The 12,106-nt window shown below is 37.2% G+C and overlaps 1 protein-coding gene across 1 annotated transcript in view; it reads left to right on the top strand.

Moving 5' to 3' along the window:
* chdh (choline dehydrogenase) overlaps positions 1–12,106 on the top strand; it is a 51,695-nt gene that overhangs the window by 9,628 nt on the left and 29,961 nt on the right. Inside the window, exons 2-3 of the mRNA XM_059944143.1 lie at positions 4,494–4,571; positions 6,864–7,760. Coding sequence (XP_059800126.1) covers positions 7,061–7,760 — 700 coding nt within the window. The 5' untranslated portion in view covers positions 4,494–4,571; positions 6,864–7,060. The remainder of the gene's footprint in view (positions 1–4,493; positions 4,572–6,863; positions 7,761–12,106) is intronic.

Below are 12,106 nucleotides of genomic sequence, written 5' to 3'. Positions count from 1 at the left end.
GAGATTCTTTTCCCGTATCCATTTAGATTCCCATTTATATATAAAAACTTCTGGTATATTTTCTCCTATTTTATCTAATTCTATTCTAATCCATGCCGGTCTATCTCTCTCAAAAAAAGATGCAATAAATCTAAGTTCATTTGCTTTATAATAATTCTTAAAATTTGGAAGTTGTAACCCTCCTAGATCAAATTTCCATGTCAATGTTTCCAACGATATTCTTGACATCTTACCTTTCCAAAGAAACTTCCCCACATATTTATTTAACTCTTGAAAAAACTTCTGGGGTATTTGTATTGGTAGTGAGTGAAATAAGTATTGTAATCTAGGGGATATATTCATTTTTATGGTATTTACTCTACCTACTAATGTTATTGGTAATACCATCCATTTATCAAGATCTTCTTGAATTTTTCAATAGTGGTAATTTAATTTATATATATCTTTATATCATTATCAACTCTTATACCTAAATATTTTATACCATTTGCCGGCCATCTAAATTGGGTTATTAATCGATATTGACTATAATCTCCTTTAGTAAGAGGTAAAATTTCACTTTTATCCCAATTTATTTTATAACCTGATATTTTCCCATATTCTTCTAATCTATAGGATAATTTACGCAATGAGTGTAATGGGTTTGTTAGATAAAGCAGAACATCATCAGCAAATAAGTTAATCTTGTATTCTTCCTTATTAACTCTAAAACCCTTAATATCTGGGTCCATTCTAATTAATTCAGCTAATGGTTCTGTCGCCAACACAAATAAAGCAGGTGATAATGGACAACCTTGCCTAGTTGACCTTGTTAACTGAAATGGTGTTGAAATTTGACCATTTGTCACTATTTTAGCTTTGGGATTAGTATTTAAGGTTTTAATCCATTTTATAAAAGATACTCCTAATCCCTATTTTTCCAATACCTTAAATAAAAAATCCCATTCCAAGCTATCAAATGCTTTTTCTGCATCTAAAGCAACTGCCACACTTATTTCCTCCCTCTTTTGCGCTAAATGGATTATACTAATTAACCGAGTTACATTATCTGTCAATTGTCTATTTTTAATAAATCCTGTTTGATCCATATGTACTAATTTTGGTAAGTATTTAGATAATCTGTTAGATAAGATTTTTGCTATTATTTTATAATCAGTATTTAATAAAGAAATAGGTCTATATGATGCTGGCGTTAAAAGATCTCTATCTTTTTTTGGCAATACTATTAAAATTGCTGTCGAAAAAGATTCTTGAAGTTTACGCGTTCTTTCCGCTTGATGTATTAATTCCATAAAAGGGGGAATTAATAAATTTTTAAACTTTTTATAAAATTCAGGCAGAAAACCATCTTCTCCTGGAGATTTATTACTTTGAAGTGATCCTAGAGCTTCTTTGACCTCTTTCAATGTAAAAGGCATATCTAATCCCTTCTGCTCTTCTGTATTTAATTTTGGAAGAGTTATTTGTGATAAAAACCTTTCTATCTTGACATTATCATTTTGTGATTCTGATTGATACAACTCAGAATAAAAATTCTTAAAAATTTCATTAATTTCTAAAGGTTTATAAGTAATTTTATTTACTCTTGTTCGAATTGCATTTATCGTTTTAGAAGTCTGGTCTGTTTTTAACTGCCATGCAAGGACCTTATGTGATCTTTCACCTAGTTCATAATATCTCTGTTTAGTTCTCATAATTGCTTTTTCTGTTCAATATGTCTGGAGTGTATTATATTGTAACTTCTTATTAATAAGTTGTCTTCACTTTTCTTCAGTCATATTTCTTTGAGATTCTTTTTCTAATTTTGTAATCTCTTTTTCCAATTGATCTATTTCTGTCATATATTCCTTCTTAATTTTAGAAGTATAACATTATCTGACCTCTCAAGTATGCCTTCATTGCTTCCCACAATATGAATTTATCATCAACTGAATGTGAATTTGTATCTAAAAAGAACTGAATCTGCTTTTTCATAAAATCACAAAAATCTTGAAGCTTTAGTAACATTGAATTAAATCTCCATCTATAAATTGATTCCTCTTTATCTGTCATTATCAAAGGAGAATGATCTGACAATATTCTCGCTTTATATTCCACATTTTTCACTCTATCTTGAATATTCGTTTGGTAATAGGAAAAAATCTATCTTTGAATATGTTTTATGTGTATTTGAATAAAATGAGTAATCTCTTTCTTTTGGATTAATTCTTCTCCATATATCAATCAAGTTTAAGTCTTTCATCAATGATAGAGTTAATTTTACTACTTTTGATTTTGTGACAACCTTTATTGATCTATTTAAAACTGGATCTAGACAAAAGTTAAAATCTCCACCTATTAATATTTTGTCATGTGCGTTAGCCAAATTCAAAAAGATCTCTTGTATAAATTCTACATCATTTTTATTTTGTGCATAAATATTCATAAGAGTCCATAGTTCTGAAAAAATTTGACAATGTATAATTACATATCTCCCTGCTGAATCAATTAATACGTTTTGTATTTTAATTGATAAATTTTTATTAACCAAAATTGCAACTCCTCTTGCCTTTGAATTAAATGAAGCTGCAATAACATTTCCAACCCAGTCTCTTTTTAATTTCTGATGTTCTTTATCTGTTAAATGTGTTTCTTGTAAAAAAAGCTATATCTGTTTTCATTTTTTTAATGTATGTTAAAATTCTTTTTCTTTTTACCGGTCCATTAAGCCCATTAACATTAAAGCTTAAAAAATTCAGTAAATAAGTCATTATTTTTTTTAAATTATATTACTCCAATCTATAATAATACCTAATCTTTCAACTTTCGTGGTATCCTGGGAAATCTTTCTAAAATTCTCCATGTTGCTATGTGTGTCCCCACCAATCATCCAGGCAGAAAGATAGAAGAAAAATAGAGTATAAAGAAAAAAACAAAATATCCCCCTACTAATGTTGTGAAAAAAAAAGAACACATTACCCCCCTCTGTTGTACGGGTCATGGCAATCGCCATGATTACACACGTGAATACCGCAGAAACCGATCCAAAGCTCCCCAGCACCCCCCCCCCCGCAACATAAAAAAGTAAGAAGAAAAAAAATACTATTCTCAATTAGTATTTCTAAAATTTTGCTTTTCTCCCCTGTATCATCCTTAAATGTCCATCACTTCCATTCACTGTCTCTATCTTCATCTTTAATCCGTTACACTTGGAAGTCTCTATGTGTAATTAGCGAATAAATGGAAGTTTTTGTGCGAACTCCTCCGCTTCTCGATAATCGGTAAAAAATCTTCTTTTCCCCTCCCTCCTCCAAAAAAATTATCAGTGTTGCTGGATAACGCTTTATAAATTTATAACCTTTTTCCCATAAGACTTTTTTCGCTGGGTTAAATTCCTTCTTTCTCTTCAAAAGGTTATAACTTACATCAGGATAAAAAAGAACTGGTTTCCCTGCTATCTTCAATGGCCCGTTTCTATTTTTGGCACTTTGGGCAGCTGCCTTCAGGATCTTTTCTTTGTCTTGGTATCTTAAGCATTTTATCAGAATTGATTGTGGATTTTGATCAGGTTGAGGTCTTGACCTTAAGGTTCTGTGAGCCCTTTCTATCTCAATTGGAGTTTCTCCTTCCATTTCCAATTTTTCAGGGATCCATTTTTGAAAAAACTTATTGGATCATCACCTTCTTCATCTTCTTTAAGTCCAACAATTTTAATATTGTTTCGTCTACTAAAATTTTCAAGCTTATCAATTTTTTCCATAAATTGTTTTCTTTCTGATGTCCAAGCAGTATTCTCATCTTCCATTTTGTTCATTCTTTCAACCATGTCTTCCGTTGTAGTTTCCAAGTCTATAATTCTCTTTTCCATTTTTTCCTGTCTCTTTGTCATTTTATCAAACATAATCTCCATATTTATCATTTTTCTTTGATTTCTTTTTGATTACTTTTAATTACTTTTAATGCGCCTAATTTACGCATTATTTGCCTCAAAGTCTTTTCTATATTTCCAGAAGAACTTTTATCTCCATCTCCGTCTGATCTTTCCAGAGAATCTGACTCTCCCTCAGATTCACTTTCACTTTCGGTTGCAGTCGTAACTGGGCTTTGTAGTTTTAGTTGCTCCCGTTTGCGCATGCTCCTTGCTTCACGCTTGCATAGTTCTCGTTGGTCTTTTCCTTTAGGAATGTCCGATGCTGCTGCAGTTTCCTGTCCCATATCATCGGTGGTATAATGTACCTGAGACTGCGGTTCTTTGGTAGAAGTGGGCCTTGGTTCTGCTCCAAGTTGCGTTGTCTTCCTGGTAGTGGTTTTCTTCATCTTCTGTTTTTGAGGCATAGCTTGAAACAATCTGGAGTAGTTTATAAGTAACTTTTAGAAAGTATTGACTAACTTTTCTTCACTTAAACATTAATTTATTGATTTTTTACGGGAGAGCTGGGTTCCAGCGTCTCGATCCTACGTCATCACGTGACGTCCCCCGTGACGAGTAATGTTGATCTATGCGTTCCTTTTAGGCACCAGTCTCTGCAACTGTACACCTGCATCTACACATGCTACCTCGCCACCGTTAAGGGCCCAAACACTCCTTACAGGTGAGTCAGCAGTTCACATGTGAACCCATCCATATCGTTACTGTAGCTGGTGCTCTCTGTGTGGCCTCCTCGACAGGGGTGAGACCCTGTACAGATTGGGAGAAATCACTTCACGAGCACCTTCGCTCCGCCTGCTGCCAGGATCTCCCAGCGGCCAGCAATTTTGGATTTTGAATCAGGTTTATTATCACTGTTGTATCTGATGTAAAAATTTGTTTTCTGGCAGCAGAACAACGCAATGACATAAAATGACTATAAATAACAAAACAAATGATGCAACAAGAAAATACGTAATAAAGACATTCTTGGAGCATTCTGAAATCTGATGGCTGAGGGCAATTCTAATTTCATAACCCATCCCTACACTAACATACATTCCTGCCTCTACTGTCAAGTTGAGGCTAGAGACATATTAGAGCAACAACAGCTTATATTCCATCTTGGTGGTCTCTAGCCTGATGGGATCAACATCAATTTCTCTAACCTGGAGGCCAATCCCCTCAGCAAACTGAAATTCACCCTTACTGAGTTTACGAGTCACTACCAAAATTCCTGTAATATGTAATAATAATTCACTCTTGTGAATTTTATGTGGGAAGAACAGAAACTAATGTTTTTTCAATTTGCTTTGCTTGACAAATAATAGTGTTGCAGAAAATTGCAATACATTTATTTTTAGGGAAGGTAATCCCTGAAATGTGAGAGTTGCCTGTATACTTTTCCAGCTGTGGTCTAACTATAGTTTTGTAAATTTGTACCATAGATGCTTGCTCTTAAATTCTTTGCCTTGGCTAATGAAAGCAAGTATCCTGTATCAAATGTCTTTTACATCACCTTATCTGGCAATGAAAAAGGCATATGGAATAACACCCAAGGTCCCAGAAAACTTCTTCTCATTCTTTCTGGACCTTGAGCTTGTAAAGCAGTCTTCCTCTATTCTTCAGCATTTCCCAGGACCCTACAGAATTAGGCCATTCAGCCCATCAAGTCCTGTCTGCCATTTGATCATGGCTGATCCATTTCCCTCTCAACTCCATTTTTCTGCCTTCTACCCGTAACGTTTCATGCTCTGACTTATCAGGAATTTATCAACCTCCACCTTAAATACACCCAATTTACCACCCTCTGACTAAAGAAACTCATCCTTGCCTTCATTCTAAATGGATGTCTCCCTATTCTGAGGTTGTGCCCTCTGTCAGTTTAACTATTTATTTCTTCAATGAACCATACATTCAGTGGTTCATTTATTATCAAGGTATACAACTCTGAAGTTCTTCTAGATAGCCACAAACCGAAGAAAAGAACAGCAGGCAATTATCAACCCCCAAATCCCACTTACCGGCACAAAAAGTGACCAAAAAAAACCAGAACAAGCACATTTGACACCCAAATCCCCTCCCCCACACATAAAAATGAGAAAGATTGGGCAAAAAACAGGAAATAACAAAAAAAACATAAGACTGAAAAAAAAAAGTCCACAGTCCAGGTCCAGATCCAAAATGCAGAAAACCTGGGTAACATTCTCCCTCTCTGTAGCAGAGCAATCTCACATTCAGTTGAAGATTAGACCCTGTTTCGGAAAAGAAGGATTTTAAAATTATTTGAAGGTAGTTTCCTTGTTTGGCAAATTGGTGGGAAAGATTTTTAAAATGATCAGTAGTTATCTTTTAGACAAGATAGTCATCAGCAATAATGGGAACTGAGTACCCATCTGTGGATATCATCAAATAAAGACGAATTGGAAGAATTTGTTCAAAAGGGACAAATGAAGTTGTGTTGAAACAACTCAAATTAAACTGTACAGTTAAAAATTAATAATTTACTGAAGTTTTGGCAAGAGAATACTATAGAAGCTGTAATTCTTGCAATTCATTGGATAGGTATGGGAATGTAAAGCTTATGTGGGGGGATAGAATTCAGAGTCAGGTGCTGTAAAATGAAATGTCAATGAGTACCTTGCACAGATCATTCATGCATTGACCTTTGGTTATTCAGATCTCACAATGACCATTGCCAGCCAGCAGTTACTGGGTGTGTCTTAAAGCTGTCTGGTGCATAGTTCAGCAAGTAGACTGACTTTGAACTTTTTAATGGTTGGTTTTGATATATCAATCACAGCTACTGATCATGACTTCCAAAAACCTTTCTTTGAAATGCCAGCAAATTCAGTTGTTTCTAAGATTTTACAAATTCCAGTTGTATTTGTTTAATCTGAACTCGAGCATATTGTGTCTAATTGTTTTCCTTGATATTTTTTGTGTTTACTGACTAATGTTTATTTCTTAATCTCAGGGACGAGCTCTTTTGAGATTGTCAAGAGCAACAGTTTTGAATGAACCATTCCAGTACTTATCGCCGTACTTTGTACCTACAGCCATTAAAACAAAATCTCCAAGACCAACACATTGAGCCAGTATAAAGCGGAGCAGAAAGAGTTTTCTATACTTCCAGAGCTGCTGTATTGCACACCACAGTTTGCCACAAGAACCATGAGTAGATTAATTAAGTTCACAAAAGTGAACATGGCAAGCATTTTATTACGTAGATTTATACAGCACCAGAATGCAAATGTGTTGTCTAAATCCTATTCTGCAAAGCCATCAGCGTTCAACTACATAATAGTTGGAGCAGGTTCTGCAGGATGTGTCTTGGCAAACCGCCTTTCTGAAGACTCCAGTGACTCGGTGCTCCTTTTGGAAGCAGGGCCTAAAGACACGCTATTGAATAGCAAGCGGATGATGTGGAAGATCCATATGCCAGCTGCCTTGATATACAACCTCTGTGATGATAAGTACAACTGGTATTACCACACCACGGCTCAAAAACACATGAACAACCGTGTAATGTACTGGCCAAGAGGTCGCGTTTGGGGAGGATCTTCTTCTTTGAATGCCATGGTATATATCCGCGGACACGCAGAGGATTACAATCGCTGGGAGAAGCAAGGTGCCACTGGATGGAGTTATGAGCACTGCCTTCCGTATTTTAGGAAAGCACAATGCCATGAACTGGGGGCTGACCAGTACAGAGGGGGAAGCGGACCACTACACGTATCGCGGGGAAAGACAAATCATCCTCTTCATTTTGCTTTCCTGGAGGCTGGGCAGCAGGCAGGCTACCCATTTACTGATGATATGAATGGATTTCAGCAGGAAGGAGTTGGTTGGATGGATATGACAATTCACAAAGGTATTGCCAGTCAAATGTTATATCCTTTCTACTTTGCTTCTTTGATAATTTGAAGACTCGGCAAAAATTTTATTTTAGTAGTCTTGTAATTATGAAAGTGTGGATGAAACATTTATTATTATTGTTCCTTTCTTTTTGTATTTGCAATTTATATTGTCTTTTGCACCTTGGTTGAACACCCAGCGGCCTTTCGTTGATTCTATTATGGTTATTGGATTTATCGAACATGCCCACAAGAAAAGAAGTGACACATATGAACTCTGATAATAAATTCACCTTGAACTTTGAAGTTGAAACAAAGTAAGTCAAATATAAGCAGGTCGGGTCTTGCACAGTGATTATGGTAGAACAGAGGGATCTGGGAATACAGATCCATAATTCCTTGGAAGTGGCATCACAGATAGAGTTGTAAGGAGCATTGATTGGCCTACATATGTCAAGGAACACAGGAGTTGAGGCATTATGTTGAAGTTGTATAAGACATTGGTGACGCCTTACTTGGAGCCGTGTGTACAGATTTTCAAGAAGATGACAATAAGATTGAAAGAGTACTGAAAAAATTATACAGAGGGACGTAGATAAAGTAAATGCAAGCAGGCTTTAGCCACTGAGGTAGGGGTGAGATGGAACTATAGGTCATGGGTTAGGGGTGAAAGATGAAATGTTTAAGGGGACATGGGGGGAGCTTCACTCAGAGTGAGTGTGGAGCGAGCTGCCACTGGAAGTGGTTAATGCAGGTTTGGTTTCAACATTCAGGAGAAATTTGGATAGGTACATGGATGGGAGAGGTAGGGAGTGTTGTCTGGGTGCAGTTCAGTGGGCTTAGAGGGGCCGAAGGGCATGTTTCTGTTCTGAAGTGTTCTGTGACTATGCTTTTCTTGTATTGGCTCAATTAGCTTTACAAAACCTCTCTGTCATGCTCGGGTAGCCCAACCTACAACTGTAGATGTATTTTGAAGGGAAGAATTATTATGAGTCATTCTTGTACTTGATGGTCCTTAGTTGTCCTTCTCCTCTTCTCTGTACTGTAATTATAATGGCATTGGTTGCTGCTGGGCAGAAACTCCTTCCATCTTCCCTTCCTTAGTGTTGTGGTGATGCTCTGTTTTCTTAAATTAAGACATTTCCTTAACTAAATGGTCACACTTTGATTTATCACTGTGTAAGAGAGAGAAGTTGCACGAGTTCAACCTTGTTCACCTATGTTTTGGGAAGTAAAGGGTTCTCATTCCAGCCTCAAAAACAGGTGAATAATTATTCTGTTATTACCAAAATATAATTCTGCTATTTTCCCCTGAAATAAATAAAGATTTTCTTCACTGTATTTATCATTCAGAAGTTCAAGATGTCCTAAAATATTTCTGAACCAGTTTACTAATGTAGACTTAATGAAACAGATGCAAGCACAGCACATAGCAGCTTGCTTGTGCATGGTAGGATGCCAAAGATGTTGATGTGAATGATTGATCAACGTTATTGGTGCTGTTTGAACACTGGCTGTTGGCCAGGACAAAATAAAGGTTTTTCCAAACTTCTTAGACAAAAACATGGAATCTTTACTAATCATCTTCAAGTCAGACACTAAGCTTGGTTAACTTTTCTTACTTTGGCGTAACTGTTATATTAACTGTATATCTTTGAAGGGAAGTAAGTTTAAACCTATATTGTTTAGCTTGCAGGAATGAATTATACAACCAAAGATTAACAGTAATTTGCTGATTTATTGTGGTGTACATGGATATGAGGGGTATGGAGGGATATGGTCCAGGTGCAGGTCAGTGGGACTGGGCAGAACAATGGTTCGACACAGCCAAGAAGGGCCAAAAGGCCTGCTTCTGTGCTGTAATGTTCTATGGTTCTAAAAGTTTTGTGATTTAAACTTCGCTGAATGATCCCTTTTGAAAAGTGACAATATGTTGAGATCAGGTAAAGAGGACAGGATCTGGGTTTGTCTGTTTCTCACCCTATTCAAAGGTTCAAAATATAATAATTATTTAAGTATGTATGCAGCCCCAATCTCCTGCCTTCTTCCTGTATCCCTTCATGCCCCAACCAATCGAGAATCTTTCAACCTCTGCCTTCAATATACATCAAGACTTGACCTCCACAGTTGCCTGTGGCAAACAATTCTGCAGGTTCTCCACTCTCTGGCTAAAGAAATTCCTCCTCATCTCCATTCTAAAAGGATGTTCCTCTGTTCTGATCCTGTGTCCTCTGGTCTTAGATTCTCCCACCACAGGAAACATCTCCACATCTACTCTGACAAGGCCTTTCACTATTCAATAGATTTCAATGAGATAACCCTTCATTCGTCTGAATTCTAGTGAATACAGTCCCAGAGCCATCGAACACTCTTAATATGACTAGCCATTCAATCCTGGAATACTTTTCGTGTACCTCCTTTGTACGCTGTCCAGTTTCAGCACATCCTTTCTAAGATAAGAGGCCAAAAACTGCTCACGATACTCCAAGTGAGGCCTCACCAGTGCCTTATAAAGCCTCAACATTACATCCTTGCTTGTATATTCTAGTCCACTTGAAATGAATGCTAACATCGTATTTGCCTTCCTCTCCACAGACTCAAACTGCAAATTAACCTTCGGGGAATCCTGCACAAGGATTCCCAAGTCCCTTTGCACCTCAGTATTTTTGTATTTTCTCTCCGTTTAGAAGATAGTCTACCTTTTTATGTCTTCTACAAAAGTGCACGATCATACATTTTTTGACACTGTATTCCACCTGCCATTTATTTACCCACTCCCCTAATCTGTCTAAGTCCTTCAGTAGCCTCTCTACTTCCTCAGAACTATGTGCCCCTCCACCTGACTTAATATCATCTGCAAACTTAGCAACAAAGCCACGAATTCCATCATCCAAATCATTAACATATAACATAAGAAGAATCGGTCCCAACACAGACCCTGTGGAACACCACTAGTCACCAGCAGTCAACCGGAGAATTATTCCCACTCTTTGCTTCCTGTCAATCAGCCACTGCTTTATCTATGCTAGAATCTTTCCAGAATATCATGGGATCATAGCTTGTTAAGCAGCCTCATATGCAGCAGTTTCTCAAAGGCCTTCTGAAAATCCAAGTATACAGCATCAACCAATTCTCCTTTGTGTATCTTGCTTGTTACTTCTTCAAGGAATTTCAAGAAATTTGTCTCGCAAGATTTTCCCTTGAGGAAACCATGCTGACTACGGTCTATCTTATTATGTGCCCCCAAGCACCCTAAGACCATATCCTTAATAATAGTCTCCAACATTTTCCCAACAACTGACTAACTGGCCTATAGTTTCCTTTCTTCTGCCTCTCTCCATTCTTGAAGAGTGGATGACATTTGCAATTTTACAGTCTTCCAGAACCATTCCAGAATCTAGTGATTCTTGGGAGATCATTAATATTGCCTCCACAATCTTTCAACCACCTCTTTCAGAACCCTGGGGTGTACACCATCTGGTCCAGGTGACTTAACCACCTTCAGATCTTCCAGTTTCCCAAGAACCTTCTCTCTGGTTATGGTAACTTCACACACTTCACCTCATGACACCTGGAACTTCTACCATACTGCTCATGTCTTCCGCAGTGAAGACTGGTACAAAATACTTAATCAGTTCATCCACCAGTTCCTTGTCTTTCATTAGTGCCTGTCCAGCATTGTTTTCCAACAGTCCACTATCCACTCTCACCTCTCTTTTCAGGGTGAATTTGATCATATTATGTTCTCTTGACCCTATGAGCTCTTTTATCTTAAGCTCTCTAATCAGTTCTGGTTCATTGTTCAATGCCCAATCCAGAACAGCCGATCTTCTAGTAGGCTCAACCACGAGCTGCTCTTAAAAAGCCATCTTGTAGGCACTCTAGGAATTCCTCCTTCTGGACTCCAGCACCAACATGATTTTCTCAGTCTACCTACGTATTGAAATCCCCCGTGACTTTGTAACATTGCCCTTTTGGCATGCATTTTCTAACTCCCGTTGTAATTTGTGGACCACATCTTTTCTGCTGTTTTGGGGGTCTGTATACAACTCCCATCAGGGTCTTTTTACCCTTGCAGTTCCTTAGCTCTACCCACAATGATTCACCATTTTCAGAGCCTATGTCACCTCTTTCTGATGAATTGAATTAATTTTTTATCAATAGAGCAATGCCACCGTCCTACCTTCCCGTCTATCCATTCGATACAATGTGTATGCTTGGACATTAAGCTCCCAGCTATAATCTTTCAGCCATGACTCAGTGATGCCTACGACATCATACCTGCTGATCTGCAACCGTGCTACAAGTTCACCTACCTTATTCCGTATACAGTACTACGCGTGTTCAAATAAAACACCTTCAG

This window comes from Hypanus sabinus, chromosome 19, assembly GCF_030144855.1.
Source record: "Hypanus sabinus isolate sHypSab1 chromosome 19, sHypSab1.hap1, whole genome shotgun sequence".
Taxonomy (NCBI): domain Eukaryota; kingdom Metazoa; phylum Chordata; class Chondrichthyes; order Myliobatiformes; family Dasyatidae; genus Hypanus; species Hypanus sabinus.
The sequence above is the reverse complement of the archived record's forward strand: the minus strand, read 5'-3'. Positions and strand labels throughout refer to the sequence as shown.